Source organism: Elgaria multicarinata, chromosome 4, assembly GCF_023053635.1.
Source record: "Elgaria multicarinata webbii isolate HBS135686 ecotype San Diego chromosome 4, rElgMul1.1.pri, whole genome shotgun sequence".
Lineage (NCBI taxonomy): Eukaryota > Metazoa > Chordata > Lepidosauria > Squamata > Anguidae > Elgaria > Elgaria multicarinata.
Genome location: NC_086174.1, coordinates 125996197 through 126017007, shown reverse-complemented (window position 1 = coordinate 126017007; position 20811 = coordinate 125996197). Strand labels below are relative to the sequence as shown.

At 43.8% G+C, this 20811-nt stretch overlaps 1 protein-coding gene across 1 annotated transcript in view; it reads right to left on the bottom strand.

The window, feature by feature from the left end:
- Positions 1 to 20811, bottom strand: part of RNF144A (ring finger protein 144A) — a 66474-nt gene that overhangs the window by 6007 nt on the left and 39656 nt on the right. Inside the window, exons 2-7 of the mRNA XM_063125825.1 lie at positions 17119 to 17264; positions 5515 to 5619; positions 5250 to 5310; positions 4113 to 4320; positions 2090 to 2237; positions 59 to 148 (exon numbers count right to left, since the gene is read on the bottom strand). Coding sequence (XP_062981895.1) covers positions 59 to 148; positions 2090 to 2237; positions 4113 to 4320; positions 5250 to 5310; positions 5515 to 5619; positions 17119 to 17253 — 747 coding nt within the window. The 5' untranslated portion in view covers positions 17254 to 17264. The remainder of the gene's footprint in view (positions 1 to 58; positions 149 to 2089; positions 2238 to 4112; positions 4321 to 5249; positions 5311 to 5514; positions 5620 to 17118; positions 17265 to 20811) is intronic.

Below are 20811 nucleotides of genomic sequence, written 5' to 3'. Positions count from 1 at the left end.
TCTGCATGAAAATAATTAGAACGATGGCAAAGATACTAATAAGCAAATTAACACATACCTGTGTTCTGTGCCAAATAACTGATGCCCTAGAATGACCTAGCTTGTTTCGGCACGGCCCTTTGTCATAATGTATAAGAAGAAAGTCATCCTAGAAAAAAATCAATGAGGGAGAAAGGGAAAAAAATCTTTTTAGTGATGGTGGGAGCTAACCTTTGCCAAACGATCAAAATTTCTCCGAAAGACGTGTAACAGACATGTGAAGCCAAATCCTTTATATGCTATGGCCTCTCCTGGACAGGGATAGCTTGGCCACAGTGGTACAGGCATTAGTAACTTCAAGGCTGGATTGCTGCAATACGTGGGGCTGTCCTTAAAGCTGCTCTGGAAGCTGGAGCTAGTGCAGAATGCAGCAGCTCAACTGTTCACAGGAGCTGCCCCTTTTCAGCAGGCAACTCCTTTGCTGAGAGAACTGCACTGGCTGCCTATTTGCTACTGGGCAGGGTTTAAAGTTCTAGTACTAGTGTACAAAACCCTAAACAAGTTTGGACCAGGATATCTGAGAGAGCGACTAATTCTCTATCAACCTGCCTCGTCAGAAAGGTCACCTGAGGGCATAATCCTGGTAGTTCCACGTAGACCTTTGGCCCGACTGGAGTCCACCAGGAGAAGAGCTTTCAGTGTGGTGGCCCTCTTCCTATGGAACTCCCTGCCTTTGTAGGTCAGGCAGGCACCAACCTTGGGCATGTCTAGATGGGGCGATATCCCAGGGATCATCCTGGGATCATCCCCGTGCATCCACATGAGAGCAGGGAGGGACGATCCCTCCCTTGGCCAGGGATATTGCTCTACCCTTTCATTCCGATTTTTCCCGCGGTCTCAGGATGATCCCGTGACAGCGGGATGTCGTGGTTTTGTCCTGGCACCTTGCTAGTAAACGCACGGAGCCGGGAACTGGACACTGAGCACCTCAGGAGCTCTGTGCCCATTGGGGCTGGGGTGGGGGGAGTGCATGGTATGTTGTTGTTTTTTTAAAAAACTTACAATTTCATTTGAGCGCTCGTGCGCTCATTTTCCTTTAAAGAAATCCAAAATGCCGGGTGCGACGTCCTCTTCCTCCTGGGACGTCACGCGCCGCCAATAGTCGAGGGGGACCATCTCGCGATCATAAAATCGTGAAATCATCCCCCTCAACCCCCATCATCTAGCCATGCCCCTTGTATTCCTTCTGGAATACCATGAACTCTGCATTAAGAGTAATTCTCTCTGCAGAAAGATCTTCAGAAATATCCCCAGTATTAGGAAATTGAAAATATATTCATAAGGATGAACTGAAATGGTCCCCCAGAGGGGGGGGGCAGGGGAGATTTCCTTTGATGTTGGTCCCCTTTGGAGGTAAACCACCAACTCAGCAGGCTTGGGGGTGCACTTCCTGCCTTGGAAATGGCAGCTGGGCATGTCTCCCTATGGGTGGGCCTTGTTACTGAGGCTACCAATGCTCACCACTGGTAGCAAAGCACCATCAAAGAAAAGATGAAAAAAGCCACTCTCTGGGCTGATGTCCTTGCTGCCCAGGACTGTCACAATCCAGCATCACTGCCCTTTCTGCCAGGCTGCCCAACATTTTCCAGCATAATTAGTCATCTTCTTGCTGGAAAAAGCAGGCTCAGCAGAATTAATGTGAGGAAACTTCAGTTCCAGTCTGACTAGCAAATTACACCAGGGTCTGTAGAACGACCCTTGTAATATTTCACCCATTTAATTCTTCGAAATGGTGATTTATTTTTTTAATAGCAGTAATGTCACAAGTATAACCTTTTGCAACAATGATACTTTCCTGCAATGGTGTCTTTGAACAGCATGACAATGAACAATTAGAATATGTCCAATAGTCTGTGTTATATCTATAGAGACTAATATCTAGCACTCATTAACTTTTTGAGTATTCCTCTTTACAATTCTTGAACGTTCTGTAAACATGCATTTAGAATGTCTCATTTAAACTAGTGGGTCATTTACTATCAATTACAGGGGTAATTTCAATGAATGATGATCTCCCAGTCTTAAATGGAAGTATGTAAAGTAGACTTACATCAAGCGATTCCAAACAATACCAGCAAAAGGCATGTTTACAGTTTTTACACATCATTTGGGCACAGCCTTCATCCCGTTCAATATACACTTTGCATTTCGGGCAGCGTTTGATGGGAGCGTCATCTTCTTCCATTTTATAAACAGAGCTGGTAAGAGACATTTTGGTAATATTACGGGAGAAATATTTCTTGAATTTTTTAAATGCTGCATTTCTTCAGCACTCTGCTAACTTTCAAACTGAAGTCATTTCTATGTCTAGATGGATTTGTGACACAATGACATGCAAAGAGAGCTTTCAATTTCCCACCAAGACAACACATTCTTCACCAGAATGGCTGCTACTAAACTCAAAAAATTTAGATCAACCAGCAATAAACCCACCAATACTCAAGATTGATACTGGCCCCATTCAGAAGACACCTTAAACCACGGCTTTAACCACGGTGGTTAAGCCAGAAAGCCTTATTCACCATGGTTAAAGCCATAGTTTAAGGTATCTTCTGAACTGGGCCTGGCTTTCTGGCTTAATCTCTGTGGTTAAACCTGTGGTTTAAGGTGTCTTCTGAACGGGGCCTGGCTTTCTGTCTTAACCTCCATGGTTAAAGCCGTGGTTTAAGGTGTCTTCTGAACTGTATGTGCTCAAAAGGAAAAAATGTGGACACAAATCTTTGTAAACTGCCCAGAGAGCTTCGGCTATGGGGCAGTATTGGGTTGCCTTCCTAAGTCACCACTGAAGGGGAATTGAATAACACAGGTGTAGGGATGTCGGAGGAAGTCGGCTGGAGAGAAGTCAGCCTTCTGGACTCCATTCTTTTTACAGCAGCTGGCCTGACTCGTGTGCAACAAATAGGGCCAGCTGACGGAATTTCCATAAATTATTTATTTGCATAAAAAAGATTTGCACAAATTAGGACTGCAAATTGTGTCAATTCGTGCAATTATGCAAATTTGCACAACAAACGAAATGTGTGTAAATTTGCAAAATTTGTAGCTGTAAGCGTGCACAAATCTCTGAGACAAAAAAGCTGAGACAAAAAAAATTGCGCTAAAAGTCCTCGGAACTCAGGGAAACCGCTCAGCTTGGCTCACAAAAGTAAGCTCCGTTGGGCACGCCACGGAAGTCCGATAAGCCCCCAAAGGGCCAGATTTCCTGGCAGCGGACATCCCTACAAAGCTGTAGGGCAGAGCCATGGTATGGAGTCCCTTCCTGCTATCATGGACCTCCACTCGAACCAAGCAGCATAGGAAAGAGCCGTGCTGCTAAAGGTAAATGCACTGATGAGAAACCATTTCATTTCTTTCATAGTCTTGGGAAACCCCTAGTACAGGGGTGGGCAAACTTGTGAGATCCATTTAGTTGTTTACTGAGGATTACTAACCAAACACCAAATCATGGCTAGCGGGAGCAGGCAGAGTTCATCATCTATTACGAAATGCACATAGAAATAGATACAAATTTACATGGAAGTTATCAAAGACCACAGATTCTAACACAACTGGCCAGCAGCAGTGGAAAAGCAGTGGTCCAAAGCAAATCAATTATACTCCTATTTTACAGATGATGATCCAGGGGACTGAAAGATAACCAATTAGAACCAGGCCAGCCTCAGCAGATTCTCTCCCCCCGACCCTGTTACAATTTTATTTGCTCCTATTAAAGTGTTGGGAGCCAGAAATCTTTGGAAATCTACCACAAACCACAGAGAGATCTACCAGTAGATCCCAATCTATCTTGTGCCCACCCCTATCCAACTGTGTATACCTGGGTTTCAGATGTACGACAATCTTTCTGTACACGGTTGGCTTTTTCTGCTCCTCTATGATGGTTTTAAATAACGGATAGTTATTTAAATAAGAGTTATTTAAGTAACAGTTAGAAATGGTTTTAAATTAATAGTTGACTAGTAAGACAGCCAGGGCAATGACAATGGGAATCAGCCTTTTTTGTGCTGAGTGAAGGAGTTGCTATTAACATGTTAAGAACTGTGCCAACATCATTTCATGATTAATAAGCCCTGTACCTTGTCTCCCCTGGAAGGAAGCTGACTGGCATATTCTCTTGACAGCCTTGTCCGGGATGCCAATTGGATTTGCACGCCGAGCAAAATTCTATGTCACACGCTTTGCACTGTACCAGCTGGGGATTCTGAGGTCCCGATTCCTGCAGCTGACAAACTGCTTGGCAGGAAGAAGATGGGCACCAAGTCCGACAAGGATCCAGAAGCACTTCTGTATGGAAGCAAGACACAGGCAGGAAGGGCTGTAAGCTCAGTGGCAGAGCTCAGGCCTTGCATGAAGAAGGTCGCAGGTTCAATCCCAGGCATCTCCAAGTAGGGCTAGGAAAGAACCCTGCATGAAACCCTAGAGAGGCATGGTGTAGATTGTACTGAGCAAGATGATCTGAACTTTGTTTAGGCATCGGACGTAAATGAATGAAAGAGAGAGAGAGAGAGCGCATGGCTAGACGAGGGCGGTGGAGGGGGATGATCTCGCGATAAAATGATCGCGAGATCCTCCCCCTCAGTCTACATACGGCGTGTGACATCCTGAGAGAAAGAGGACGTCGTGCCCACCATTTTGGATTTTTTTTAATCGAAAAAGAGCACAGGAGCACTCCATCGCAAAAATGTTGTTGTTTTTAAAAAACCTCCTGCTCCCCCACTCCACCCCCGATGGGCAGGGAGCTCCTGAGGAGCTCCGTGCCCTGTGGCCGGCTCCTCACAGTGACTTGCGAGGAGTCGAGATGAAACCAGGACAGCTGGCCACGTGTCCCGCAGTCTCGGGATCATCCTGAGACCACGGGAAAAGTTGGGATTAAAGGGTAGGGCGATATCCCAGGGAAAGGGAGGGATCATCCCTCCCTGCTCCCGATATCCCCTGTGCGTCTTGTGGATTGCACAGGGATGATCCTGGGATGATTCTTAGGATATCGCCCTATCTAGACATGCCCAGAGGGAGGGAGAGAGAAAGAGAGAGAGAGAGCGCTCTTGTCAAAACACACACCTATCCACCCGATGTATGAATAGCGTAGAAACACATGGGGACATATTATAAGATCCACTAAATGGGAATAAAACTAGATCTAGAATAAAATTGTTCCCACACCATCTGGGGTCAGCTGTGGGTGTTGGAGTTAAGACAACTATTGCATACTGTACCTCTTTCAAACTGTAGTTTCTTGTACTTCTGCATGATTTCTGATGCAACCATGCACTCAATCTGTTGTAAAGAAAGAGACAAATGAGGAGCTGAGCAATGACAGGCAATGAGTTTGGTGCAGCAGTTACATAATCTACCTAGAGAGCTTTGGTTATGGGGCGGTATAGAAATGTAATAAATCACCGTCATCTCAACACCAAAAATATCTGTAATAATAACTGGGCAGGACTTGTATGTAAGGCAAATTTAGGTTAGGAAACGTACTTCATTTTCTTGTAGATGACCTCGCTTCGGGCAGGAAGCATCAGGGCAGCTAATTGCCGTTTCTAGACCTTCCTTGATCAAAAGTTCCACATACTGCTTCAGGCACTGTAAAGAAGTCAGATACAAGGGCTGTAAATATTACATATTGACTAATACACTCATAATATGACTTTAAAACTTTTCAAGTGGTGTTACAACCATCAGACAGAGGCAAATCTGAGGGGATCTACTCACAAAGGCAGGGTAATTTTTGGTTTTCCTTACTCTTATTTATTATTATATTCATATCCTACCCTTTCCCCTCTTGTGAAGAACCCAGGGTGGCTGACATGGTCCTCATTTTCTCCATTTTCTCTTCACAACAACCCTGTGGGGTAGGTTAGGCTGTGAGTCAGTGACTGGCCCAAAGTCACCCAGTGAGCTTCACAGCTGAGTAGGGACTAGAACCTGGATCTCCCCAGTTCCAGTCCAACACTCTTAACCACTACAACACACTGGTCTCCCATTACAACACACTGGCTCCTTGAGAACTTTTCATAGTGTAAACTTCTGCAAGTACTTTCTCTAATATTACACTGAACACAAAAGTAGTTCACTTGTGTGAGTATGTATTTACACTCTTCAGATGGCTCCCACAAAGTTTGAACTGCCCATGGTCCAGGTCAGATGTCATGACCAAATCATAGTTTGGAAGTCAGGAATGTGCTGGGGACTTGTGCACTGTTCCCTCACACATGCCAAATTGGAAGCAGCCTAAATTTACTATGAACTAGAAAGTGCAGGGAAAAATCAGCACACATGAAGGCCCGCTGAACATGCAAAAGTATTCCTAATGGTTGAACTATGATTTGGTAGGAACGACTGAACCAGGCCCATGAGTGTTGAAGGTAAAGGACGGCAGAATTAAAGTCACCCGAGACCCAAAGAGCTACCAAAGGCTTAAGTGCAGCTGACCTAGTGGGCTGTGGAGTTGTTTTTTGCACTTTCTCCCCTTTCAATGGCAGACCACCCACATGCCCTATCACATGCTCTCACTTTCAAAAGGGGCTTGCCATTTGGCATGGCAGCAGCTGCAGTTCAATAAACCCACCCATATCGCCCTTGGAACAATTTCTGCATTTCTTTGGTCCCTTCTTGACTTAAACAGCACTTCATCCCTGAGACTGACTATAGGCACTGTGCTCTTGTCTGCTCTGCGCACTACGCTGTAAAGATCTTTCAGTCGGGAGGAAAGGATTGGTTGGAAGGTGCCCATCAATCCAGCCTCCCTGGCTTGCTGGAAACACTGTAAGTTAGCCACGCATGCTGCCAGTCAGGGGAGTGTTCAGGGCTACAAGGAGGAGAGCAGGCTGGAAATCATGGTGTGTATGAACAGCAGAAGGAGCAGCCTCAGGCTGGCGGTGGTTGCGAAAGAAGGTATTCAGTGACATTTATTCCAAGATCATAGTACTCTGGGCCTATTAACAGTACATAGAAAAAACCAAAAACCACTGGAGTAGCTTTTTTAAGACCAATAAAACGTGTGTGTGTGGGGGGGGGGGTTGTGGTTCCCCCCTAATGTGAACTGCAGACTCTCATTGCCCTTTCCAAGATGCTGTTAGCAACTATTAAGCTGTTCCCAACTTCAAGGAGACAATACCGGAGCAGTGTTTGATAATTATTTCATTCATATATAGCCCTTTCTACCCACAGTGTTTTACAAAAGAACACAACTGAATCCACGTTTCTGAAAAGGCATGCCTGTGGCATATCCAGGTAGCCTTTATTCACATCAGCAGATAATCCCCCAAATTAAAAGCATTTCTTTCATAGATGGTATTCAGTATTTTTTAAAACTGAAAATTCAGGCAGATTGGATTTTGATGGTTATGTAGAAGGAAAGAAAGGGACCACACAGACACAGCTCTTTGAATGTATGCTAAATGCTATCTCCAAAACCAAACCAAACTCATACATAAATCTGGCTACCATAGTACCATAAGCTGTCTTCAAAAGCACCAGCAGTGGTGAGGGGGAGCAGGAGGAGGAGGAGGAGGAGTCCTTCCCAGGCTGACTTCTTTAATCTCCCCATGTTTCAATGGCTGAGAATTAGGGTAGGTATCTACATCATTTCAGTTTTCTTTATTTTATCCTGCTTTTCTTCCAAGAGCTCAAGTTGGTGAGCACCTTTTATCAGCTTAGGTTGATATACCAACTATGCCCTTATCTGGACAGAGATAGCCTAGCTACAGTTATCCATGCTCTGATAACCTCTCGTTTGGATTACTGCAATGCGTTATACGTGGGGCTGCCTTTGAAAACGGTCCGGAAACTTCAGCTGGTACAAAACAGGGCAGCCTGTTTACTAACAGGGACTGGCCGGCGAGATCACATTTACGCCAGTCCTTTTACAACTTCATTGGCTGCCAGTCCAGGTCCGGGCCCGATTCAAAGTGCTGGTATTGACATTTAAAGCCCTAAACGGTTTGGGGCCAGGTTATTTGAAAGAACGCCTCCTCCCATATGTACCTGCCCCGGACCTTAAGATCATCTACAGGGGGCCTTCTCCGTGAGCCCCTGCCAAAGGAAGTGAGGCAGGTGGCTACTAGGAGGAGGGCTTTCTCCGCTGTGGCACCCCGGTTGTGGAATGAGCTCCCCAGAGAGGTCCGCCTGGCGCCTACACTGTACTCCTTTCGTCGCCAGCTGAAGACCTTTTTATTCTCTCGGTATTTTAACACTTAATTTTAACTTAAATTTAAATTTTACTGTTCTAACTCTGTATTTTAATCTTATATCAATTTTGCTGCATGGTTATTTATTTATTTATTTATTTATATAGCACCATCAATGTACATGGTGCTGTACAGAGTAAAACAGTAAATAGCAAGACCCTGCCGCATAGGCTTACATTCTAATAAAATCATAGTAAAGCAATAAGGAGGGGAAGAGAATGCAAACAGGCACTGGGTAGGGTAAACAGGCACAGGGTAGGGTAAAACTAACAGTATAGAGTCCAAACAACATCAGGTTTTAAAAGCTTTAAGAAAAAGAAAAGTTTTTAGCTGAGCTTTAAAAGCTGTGATTGAACTTGTGGTTTTATCCTGGTTGTGCTTTTTATACTGTAATTGTGCTTTTAACATGTTTTATTTTAATTTTTGTGACCCGCCCAGAGAGCTTTGGCTATTGGGCGGTATAAAAATGTAATAAATAAATAAATAAATAAATAAATTGGTGTACATGCTTCTACCCTCCCTGCCATATTTTCTCCTTAACTTTGGGTTTTGTTGACAAAGATTTCTGTGAAGGATTATTTTGGCCTTTTTGTTTGATGCCAATAAAGGCAATAACATAATCTGGACTGCTTTGGAAACAATCTATTATCAGTTTAAGATTTCTTTTCAGCACCACAGAGCAAACCTAAGGCAGTGTCAAGGTTGGACACCTTACGAAGTCTACACCCTGGCAAGGGCCTCAATACCAAGTTACTCCTGCTGCTGCTCACATTCGCTACCTGTTTGCTTACCTGCCCTCTGGCTCAGAGGGGATGAGCGAGAGAGCAGTGACACCGGCAGAGGTGAGCAGCAGCAGCACCTGTTTCCTCACTTGCTCTTTCCCTGGCAAGTGAGGAGGACAAGGACTTGGTGAAGAACTGAGGCTCACATTTGAAGACATCTTGTCCAACGCCCTCCCCCTCAAAAACAAACAAACAAACATCACCTAAAGCGGGACCTGGAAGAAATTTGCAACCAAAATTTTGAAGACCGTTGTGGCTATTTTCAACGGCAAAAATAAAACAACGAAACACCTCATCTGAAATGTATTACGTAATTAAAACATGTGCAATGCAACCTTCTCCCAAATTCTGGCTATGCCTGAAAATAGGAGATTGAAGACTGACAATATTGTTGTTTTCCTCAGCTTTCGGTACCATTTGAAGCTGCTGCTGTTTTTTAATTTATCTTAGTTTGGCTTCACTGTTATTTATATTTGTTTTATTGTTAACTGCCTTGTGGATCACCATGTTTAAGAGAAAGAAATCAAATATTATAAAAATAAATGCATCACTGAGAATAAAGTCACTTCCAAGGACCCACGCAATACACTTGAAGAGCTTCAATTTATTATTTCCATAGCAACAAAGACCCTGCCGTCTGGCAGGCATCTCTTCAATCATCCATTCTGGCAATGCAGCGCCTGTGGGCTGGAGTGCACTTTCCTTGGCACCCACAGAGGTGCCCTACCCCTCCCACATTATTTTTATTTAATTTTAATTGAGGTTTTTTTTTTTTACTGGCAGCTGGGATCGCTTCAAAACAAAGTGAGGAACTCTGGCTGTTTTCATCTTCTTTTCCTATAAATGTCTCCGGATCGCACGTGGGGCTCAGAGATATTTTTTGGCGATGAAGATGGCAGGTAGCTGCAGGCCGATGCTTTCATCTGCAGCACACCCATGTTGTGGTGGTGCCCACAAGAATTTGTCAAACTGCCAAAAGGGCCCCTTATCTAAAAGGAGCACCATTAATACTGGGATCCAGTTTGAAGAGGCAGGATGGACACTCTGTAAAATGGAACCAGCCTCCTGCTATTCTCTCCCCATTTGCAAATAACGAATTATTATTATTATTATTATTATTATTATTATTATTATTATTATTATTATTATTTATATAGCACCATCAATGTACATGGTGCTGTACAGAGTAAAACAGTAAATAGCAAGACCCTGCTGCATAGGCTTACAATTAAAATGAAACTGCATACATTTCAAACAACATTTAGCCCCCACAAAGAACTTTTAGAGTCTAGTGCACTTTGCAATTATGAATGATCAATTAAAAACAAAAAGATTTCTTCACACCCTGATTATGGCTGTTGTCAAGGTTAGACAGATTTTTCTATCCCTTTCCTGACATCTTCAAGCAAAAAGAGTAGAGAAGATCCCCTTGCTACATTAATATGATCATGGGGACCATTTTCATTCAACCATATCCCCCAGATTCATGACCACCATCACAAGAATATTTAGTTCATTGGTCAACTGCCAAGTAGGAAATGATGAAAGCCGTTTCACAAAAATATTGTGCTGTCATTACACACAAAAAGCCAGAGAGTAGCAAGCTTGTGCGGAAACGTATAATACTAAACTTTCATGCATCAAAGCTAGCAATAAATAGAAAAGCACATTTATTGTTCATTAGGAGGACCTTTCTTTGCACTTAAACAATGTACCACATAAAAGTCCTTGTAAAGACAATAATAAATGGATGTTTCATTCATGTTAAAGCATTTTGAAATAAAATTGATAGGCATCGCTGACACATTTTATTTTTCTTGCAAATAAAATCTCCTCTGATGTAGTGCTCATTTCGGGGGGGGGGGGCAGCTTTGATATCCACTGCAAAAGTTGCCATTTTGGGGTGTGTGAAAATGTTTACGTTACTCCCTTAAACGCCCTTACATACCATTTTTACCAAATGTTTTTTGGGCCTGTTCACAGCTATCGTTCCCCAGAGAGGTGCTCTGCTTAAGGCAGAAAACAAAGGGACTCGTCCTTATTACTGAGGTAGGCTGCTATTCTTGAAAGGGACAGAATGAAAACTTTCCACAGTGTATAGGAATGACATAGTCCACAGGAAGTAAATTACTAAGTACAGAGTTACTGCATGCTAGAAGCACAGGTTGGGCCTTCAACAAAAATTCTCCCCCCTCCTCCCACAGTAGGCAGCCAGCATGCCACTGAGCACATTCTGGCTGACCCCCGCCCCATGCTCTTGTTATAAAGATTATTTTGTACTGGGGCTTTCCCAAATCCCGCCCCGCCAATGATACCCTCCTCTTCTGCCTGGATAGTCATTCAAGGAACAAGTTCACTATTAGTATGTAGGATACAACAAAGGCCTAGTTCCCCGTCCCCACATGAAATCTATAATTTTTCAGCCAGTTTCAGCATAAAGTACAGGAGCTCCCAGTGAGGATCCTTCATTTTATGAGACGCACAACACAGCCTGTATTAATGTTTCTTACAGATGTCACATATATTTTGGCTTTTGAGGCTTGCCAGTTTAGAATAGTGACATGCGATAATGTTTCAAATGTAAAAGGCATATAAAACTTAGCATTTAAAGTGTCATAGCAGTTATGAAGGTTTGGGCCATTGAAGAGGTATGCCAATTCACTTCATGATTGTCTTACATGGGGAAGGGAGAATAGGATGAAAAGAGAGAAGTTAGCCAGCCAGCCTTCCTATGTTTCTGTAGGCACTGTGTTCTCTTTGACTTGCTTTGGATGACATGACAGACCACTGTATACCCACAGGGTCTGTTGCGTCATACTGTTTGTTTGTAGACACCGTATTTGCATGATGAAGCAAAGCCCTCAAATAACCCATGGCTTGTTGAGGGTTATTAAAGGGCTGTCTAACTCCTCAAACAAAGCCTGCCATCTGGGTTTGCACAACACAACAAGCCACGGCAAGCTACGTGCCCAGCATGTGACAGCCCCCGTGGGTAAATTAATCCACGGTGGGCTATCAGGACATGTGAGCAGGGTTTGTAGCCAGGGTCACACGTAACAAGAAGCCACCGTGGGTACATTTCCCTGTGGGGCTTCTTGTCATGCTGGTGGCCTTTTAAAATATTTTTAAATATTCAAAGTGCAATGGAAGCACGCCGTAGCTTCTTGTTAAGTGTGAACCCATCCAGGGTGGGTTGTTAGAGTGGTTGGCAAGCCACTAGCAACCCTAAAACAACCCAAAGGTTCAGGGTGGCTTGTCAACTACATCAACAACCCACCCTAGCCAGATTTGCACTTAACAGAAGCTATGGCACCATGCTCCGAATATTAAAATGGCCACCACAACAAGAAACCCCAAAGGGAAATTCATCCATCGTGGCTTCTCGTTACGTGCAAATGAAAAAAGAAAAGGAAGGAGAAACAGAAAGGGAGGGTTTATCCAGCCAGTCAAACAGACCAGAAACGGATGGCAGCTTCTCTCTCTCTCTCTCTCTCTCTGGGTATGAAAAAGAAGAGAGAGAAGAATGAAGCCCACCCAGTCTACATAGCAATGCTGTGGATGTTGACTGTAGGCTGAGAATCTTTAGCTCTAAGTGTGGTAGGGAAAAGCTGAGTGTTAGCAGAACGGTGCAATGTTGGTGACAGCTACCCCTTCCTAACTCCTCCTTGTGCACGACATGGGGCATCTGTGCGAGCAGCTTCCCTCCCCATAGTCTGGGCAATTGGAGTACTGAAAAGGTAGAAGGACAGCGAAAGCCCAGGCAAATTGATCAGGGAGTGGATGGTCTCTTTGACTATTTGCACGGCTGACCTACTGAATGATAAGTCTGAAGAACATTAATGAGGATTAGAATCAAACCCACTTGTTCTGTGTAGCTTTTTCTACAAGCAAGGCTAGCGACAAAACCAGGCCAGCATTCGACGTGTTTTCTCTATGCCAGGAGAGAACAGCTTGACAACCTTGGAAAGCTCGAATATTCTCCCCGCCCCCACAGCAGACAAATGTAGGCTTAAAAATGGGTCCATTTCAGCAAGCTCGGTAGCGTGCTAATCCTACTTGGCTGGCCAGAAGTAATTTCCTGCAAAACATCACTGCATTTCTAATCAGGGCCATGACTTATACAAGGCCTCAGATGGTGCTACAAGGGATGCTCCCTTAGAACGGCACTGGACTAGGCATATGTCTGAGAACAAGATGAAAAAACATAAGCAGCAGACACTCCCACAAAGCATCAAAGGAGCCTGGTGGCAGCTGCACATTAAGAGGGGATAAGTATGGCTACAATAAGAGCGTGTGCTCAGCTCTTTGACTGGCTTTTCCTATCAAACCAACAAAATGTAAGGAAAGATCTATCATTCTATATAGGCCAACACCTGTTTGCGTCTTGAATTTGAGCAATTCAGGATAATGAATGAGGATACGGAAAGGGAGGGGGAAGTTCTCACTGAGAACTCAGGTGAGGAGATCTGTGTACATTCTTATTTACTTAATTTATATCCCACCTTTCCACCCAAAAAATGGCACTCAGAATGACAAAAAAAGGAGAAAAAGCACCACTACACGGTATGAAAAAAGAGAGACTAGCTCTGGTGCTATAAAGGATAATAAATCTTTAATTGTATTGTTGAAAAAATATTGATGTATAATTAAAAAAGCTCAGTTGGCTGGTGCCAGTCTCGAATGGGCAGTTCACCTAGTGCTAACAGGCCCCCAGTGCCTCATCTCCCCCCACGAGGCCCCCTATTTGCCTGCCTGCTGGCCAAAGCTCCCCACTCCCACCCCAGGCCACTCGCCTGCTGAAGCTGGAGGTTGAGGAGGAGGAGGATGGCAGCAACTGCAGCAGGGTCAGGGGCAGATGGGCCTTTCTGAGCCTGTGGGCCCTCAGCTGCTGCCCGCCCATGCCAACTGCTGATGTGTGGGCCTGCACATTGTATTCCTCCACCATAGGGACACTTTGAATAAAGCCAACCCAGCTTTTTTTCAATCCAAAAATGACAACTTTATGCTAATGTGCCAAGAAAATTATACCTTATGAGCTCCTTTACAACAACATTTCAGGGGTTGTGAAGGGACTGGGAACTACTCAGCTCTATAATATTTCTCCACCTGTGCAGACCTGAGCACCGATAGAAGATCTGATTTCTTTCTGACTCTGCAGTTCTGAAAGATCGCTTTGTAAATAATATGCTCGGCTCTTTTGCTATGCATAGGAGTTTAGAAAAATGACTCTACATTGAGGTCACCCTCCCCCTTCCCCAACATGCACACAAAACAGAAAAAGTTGTTCCAGCACTTCCAACCAATATGCTTAGGCTTCTCCATGCTTAAGTTCAATTACTCTCCAGAGTCCTACCTTAAAGCTCACTACTAACTCTAATACTTTAACAGAAGAACGATGGAGAGACGTGATGATAGAGCTACACATGGATCCAATGTGCTGAATTGCAGACTGAAAATTGTGGATTTAAAAGCTTGTCTCCTGCAATAACTGTGGCAATCAACTGGGTAGGTGGAAAAAGACACTGGCAGGGGACAATTGGTACTTGCTAGCAGCGAGTAGGTAACATTCAAACTGCATGGACCATTTAGGCCAGGGGTGGGGAACCTCAGGTCTGGGGTCCCCAAATCGCTATGACCTATGCTTCCCAACCGTCAATCATTTGGTGATTTCCTGGCTTTTGTCCAGGTTTTTCCCTTATTCTAAAAGGTTGAAATACCTCTCCTAAGCCTTAGTTATTGGCAGTTAAGTGCTTTAAGTGAAAATATGCTGGTGTTTTTTGTAATTTGGGTCACACCCCTTTTGCTTTCAGCTCCGCCCACCATTGGAATGTGGGCCCCGAGAGCTTCTAATTCGGTCCTCAGTCTGGAAGAGGTACCCCAACCCCAACCCCGATCTAGGCCAATCCTCTTGCTGTGACATATGGCAGGATGTTTTAAGACGTTTTGTTCCTCTGGTGCTTAATTTTACTTAGAACATTCCCTCTGCCCTAGTCATAACCTGATTTATTATTGTTATTTATTATTGTTGTTGTCTCTAGAGCCAGGGAGCAACACCAGTCTTCTCTGTCGAGACTTGCAAGAACAAAAAATAAGAAGAAAATATGTTCTTCTCTTTAATGCTAATATTTGGAAGCTACTGCAAAATACATTGGGGGGGGAGGGGGTACAGATATCAATTTAGTGAATAAAAGACATGCAAATACCAGATGGATGGAAAAGCTGCCTGGTTGCCTAGGCAACACAGGGATGCTTTCTTGCCTCAATGCACTGCAGAACACAGTGTCTAAAGACATGGAAGTGTTCCCATATTACCTAGGCAAAACGGCCCAGATCATCATGGCTGCAAACAGACACAGAAGAAGAAAGCTGCAGGTAAATTGGTTTGGGTTTTGTTTTGTTTTCCTAGCGGGAGAATTGTGACCCTACACACCCTGAATTTTTGGCTACTGTGAATAAGGGTGAAGTGTGTTTTTTTCTTTCTTGAAACCAGTTACTTTCTAATTTCTCCTCCCTTGATCTTGCTTTCCTCATGTGAACCAACTTTTGGGTTTTTTAACTGGATGGATGCAGTTTGACTCCCACACACGTTGCCCTCAATATACTTATGAACTTAACCAGATGGCCTTTCTTTTCTATGGCATGCTATTTGCTCCATGCAATGGCTTAAGAGACTGCTCTTTCGCTTTTCTGTTCAAGATGTTGCTGATTTAGCATGAAGACATCCTCCCGCCCGCCAGTTTAGTTCCATTTCCCTCTTTCTTCCAGATGTATTTTTACAAAGGAAGGCACGTGGCTTAATGAACGCTCTGCCAAAAATAAAAGACATTGATCATAATAACTGGGTCTGAATAAGCCCCAGGTGCCTGTTCATTTAATTTTTTTTGGAACAGGCACATATTAATATCACCACCATCATCATCTTTGTAGCCTTCTTTTCCTTTTTTAAAAGAGCTCAAGGTAGCACGTAAGGGACTTATCCCATGTTATCTCCTTAACATCCCTGGGAGATACATTAGGCCAAAAATTAGCAACAGAAGCAGGTGACATAGCAAGCCCATTCCTGAACAGGGAACTCAACTCAGATCTTTATCTGCTACTTTATTTTGCTAACTTCTATTATTTGTTATATTTTATCCCACCATTCCTCTAAGGAGCTCAGGGTGGCAAACATTTTTTTTTCATTCACTAATTTTATTTTCACAACAACTCTATGAAGGAGATTAGGCTAAGAGATAGAGACTGAGCTAAGGTTATGCACTGAGCTTCATGGGTTAGAGGAGGTTTGAACTCGGCTCTCTCTCCTCCTAGCCTGACACTAACCACTAGACACCTTTCATTGTCTAAAATCCAACCATTTTAAAATAACTATTTTATTGTACTACATTTCAGGTTGTCGTTCTAGGCAGTGGCACCAGCAAAAATATTTTTCCAGCATCACTGATGTCTACCCAAGTGCTGCATGGGGGCTTGTAACTAGTAAACTTGACCAACCCCAAAATTTTGATAGTCCCTTAAGCAGTCAGAACCCTCATTGACCTGGTTGACATGATCACAGCAGCTTTAAAAAGCTATGTGCTGGGCGCTGTTTGCCTATTTATCTGGCCATGACTTGTTGTGCCATCCAAACCTGGGTGGCATGGTTTGTTTGAGGGGGGAAACAACCTTCAAACAACCCATGGCCTGCTGTTGGGTCATTTGAGGATTGTTTCCCCCTCAAATTAGACATGCTGCTTAGGTTGAGATGACATGACAATCCATGCCCAGGCAGGTAATTAGGCTATTGTGCTTGGCATGCATTGGGGCTTAAAACCCCCCACTGTAGCTTGTTTAAGCCGCGGTGATTGTGTGAACCGAGCCATTGTCATGTCAGGTTTGTATGTCTGGAGATGAGCACAGGAGTTTTACAAGAGGAGCAGAAATAGCCCCAGGACTAAGCAATACCTCTACAACATGCACCATGTACTCATTGCACATTTCACATAAAACAGCATGTGCAATCCACCCCCTCAAATCCACAAACACAACTCCTGTTGACTTCATCAGGCCTTAAGATGGGTGTGGGCATAGCATGGGCTGTAGCACCATGTATACACCATTTGAAACTTACTAACCAGAGTACAGAAGACGCATTGGCATTGTCCTATTGTTGTCATCTGCTCCACTGGATACTCCCCAAGGCACAGCTTACATGACACAAGAGGATCAAGGACTAAGTCCCAAGTAGGTCTATATCTTGCTGTAGTCATTGCAGAATAATCTGAAAAGAGGAAGGAGTGCATCAATATCATGTTTTAGCAGAATCCTTGTGAATTTAGTCTGGCTCAATTTAAAGCTCCCTTTTTCTTCAATGCTGGGAAATGTGTGTGTGGTGAGATGGGAGAATTTCCACTGAAACAACACACATTCCCACGTTCCTAGAAGGGGAAAGGGCAACCTTACTTACTAGGTGCTCTGCAAGCACATTTGAACCCCTCAATGTGCACTATACCTTGGTTTATCAAACCACATTATTTATCATGTGTCTTATGGCATCAATGGGCTCAAACAATATTCCTGTTTCAGATGGTTGTGTCTGATGATGCACAATCTAATTTCGTAGACAGAATCTTGTGCAAGTCGTATCACCTGGCCAAACAAATGCTTATATCAGCCGTGCCCAACCTCGTATACTACAAGTGGAATCTAAGCGTTGGACAATGCCACTCAAGTGGTGCACAATGCAGCCTTTTTGTGTGCTGGTGTGCTTTTACCTAAGATCTACTAAACCAGAGAGCAGGAAGTAGCACAACACAAGAGAGCCATGCAGGAGTGCCGGCTTGACTTTTATGCCGTAGCCAACTCCATGGGCCAGGTGCTCCTGTCCAGGAGTGCCACAAACACCCACTGCTTGACCCACAAGTAAGTCATTCATGGTTTAACTTTTTCTTTACTTTTTTAAAATTTAAATGCCCCAAATCGATATGTTTCCTAATACTAACAATAACAAACAACATGCATGTATGCTTAGTAAACAATAATGCACCTATATAATTCATTGTCAGGTGACATAATTACCATTTTATAGCTTTTTCCCCATTTCATATTTTAGCTCAAAAGGAAAAGTTACTGTTATAGATCAATAGGAAAAGATTTCCTATTTATTGCAGGCAGAAGCCCTTCAAGGGTTACAAGATTGCTTTACAGTTTGGCCTTCTGCTTGCCAGGAAACAAGAAAAATCTTTCAACTCTTGGCCACAAAGCAGCATCGCGTAATGGGCGATTTTCATTATAACTGGCATGGACTGGCTGGCAAAAATCGGATGGGAGAAAGAAAGAAAGAAAGAAAGAAAGAAAGAAAGAAAGAAAGAGGGGAAAAATCAAATAATCCTATTTTCAGTGCATGTTCTGGATCATTTCTTCTGAGAAACCAGAAGGATGAACTTTGTTCCAAGGAAAAAAGGAAATAAAAAGTCACTGAACAGGATATTAGCTCCAAATCACAATTCATAATAGAGATGCACTAGACCTGGAACAAACTCTTTTCCATGGGTGAAAGTCTAAGGCCTTAGCTAGCTAGACCTAAGGTTTATCCCGGGATCGTGCCAGGGTCATCCCTGCCTGCTCCCGGGATATCCTGTGTGTCATTTACATGAACAGGGATGACCCTGGGACGATCCCGGGATAAACCTTAGGTCTAGCTAAGGCCTAAGGCTGTGTGAGTGTGTGAGCCAGGGAGAGAGAGGGAGGGAGGGAGAGAGAGGATTATTTTGAATATATGTCAAATCATAAAGATTCTTGTTTGGGTTTATTAGGCTCCCTCCACCCTTCATTGCCAATCGTATAAACATGTTGCAGTGTATCCCCAGCCCTCAACAAGAGTGCTCTTCTTTGGGACACCAATCAGGTTGGAATAGGAAGCTTCTAGAGATGTTTGTAGCTCATGGGGTGGAAGAAGATTTTTTAAAAAGAAAAAGAAAAAAGAGGGGGACTTGTTTTCTTTCTTTCTCCACTGTCTTGAAACCTGAAGCCTCCACTGTACTACATGTTGAGTGCTAAAAGACTTCCGATTCAGAACTGGCTGCCAGTATCAGACCTGAGCACTTTATAGCGATATATTGGGCAAAGACATTTCTGTGAAGTAAGAAAGGGTGTCCTTTTTTAATTTCCTCCCTTCTGAAACATCCCCATACAAGGCTGGGAGGAGAGTTCTTTAACCTCAGGGAACACATCCCCTACCCCAACTCAAATCCCCACCTTAAGCATACTTGAACAGACCAATTCCCTCTCTCGCCTGTTCTCCATTTTCCTCTTCTCCCCAAATGACACCCTCAATATTCTCCCTAATTTTAAACATTTAAAATGGGCTCTGCAAATGCCCACGGCGATACAGCAGGCTGGGGACGCAGGCTGTTCGCACGACATGAGGGTGGGTAAGAATCCATGGTGGATTATTAACCACCCCCGTGTGTGCCGGTCATATGCCATGTGATGTTCCTAATTATCCTCACATTGCATGTTAGGAGGTGAGCATGAGGCTGGTTTGGGTTTCCAGCCAACCCGCGCCCTACCTTGCCCAAACACCCCTCAGATTACAGCAAAAGTCATTCTACTTAATTTGCATCAGATACACCCTCGCATGCAAAATCCAATGCTTAATTGCATTCAGAAGCTTTGTGCTCCATTGACTTGTAAAAAGTAATTCTGTTTTTACATGTATTTTCTTTCAATCACATTTTTCATCCCTCCCTGTTCCCGGGATGCCCTGTGCGTCATGTGGACGCACAGGGATGATCCCGGGGCAATCAAAGGGATATCGCCTGGTCTTACCTCTATAAGGCTCAACTGTCACCAATATTCTGCAAGTGTCAGAAGCTCAAAGATTAGCCTTCCTCAACCTGGTGCCCTCCAGATGTGTGACAGGTTGGGGAAGGCTGTCATAGATCTTTGTTGGGGATTTAGTTTGGGGTGGGGTGGGGGTTGGATGTACAAACCCATGGCTTACATTTGGGCGGCCCAATTTCACTTCCAAGCTCAATTACCCGCATTCACTGAGTTAGAGAGAATAAAACCTGCCTGTCATTTTTGAGCACCACGAAGCACCGTTTATCTCTGCATTACAAAATCACTTATTGGGCAGGGGGAATGTCAGAAATGTGTCCCCTCTATTGCTATTCAAGTCACTGCTCTGTTTTCGTTTTCTAATGTTCTGTGGGTGGCTTACTGTGCTACTTTCCTTTTCAGTTACGCAGAAGTGGGGGAACAGAGCCTTCTCCATTTGCCAAGCGTGTGTGCCTCTTAAAAGGAGAAAGTGGCTATTTCTGCACATGTACACCCTCACAACTAATCTGGAGTCAGTATGTTTTCGATTTGGATCTCTCCGTATCAAAGTACAAAATGTAACACAACGAGCTTAGAAAGAAAAGGACGTCTGTCGTCTATGGGTGAAGGGGGGGGAAAAAAACCCCAAGCCCTTGGTTGTTGCAAAGAAGAGAACAAAGAGGCCTGTTTACTTGTCAGTAGCCAAGTGGGAGTAGAACGCTTAATATTTTTAAATCCAGGGTTGTGTTATTTCCTGTTGAGAAGTGCTGTAGAGCTAGACTGTGTGCATCGCCATGGAACCATTAAAGGCACAGAGTTTCTGCTCTGGGCGGTGGGGAGGCTCTATCCCTCCTTTTGTTATTAGAGATGACCCACAGGAAACAAAAGAGAGACATCAACTGAGAGAGGCTTTGAAAAGGCCAAGCATCTGGGAACGCAAGCAACAAGATGCAGATTTCTACTGTTAGCAAATTTCAGTTAAGAACCTATCAGTATAAACAGGCTGT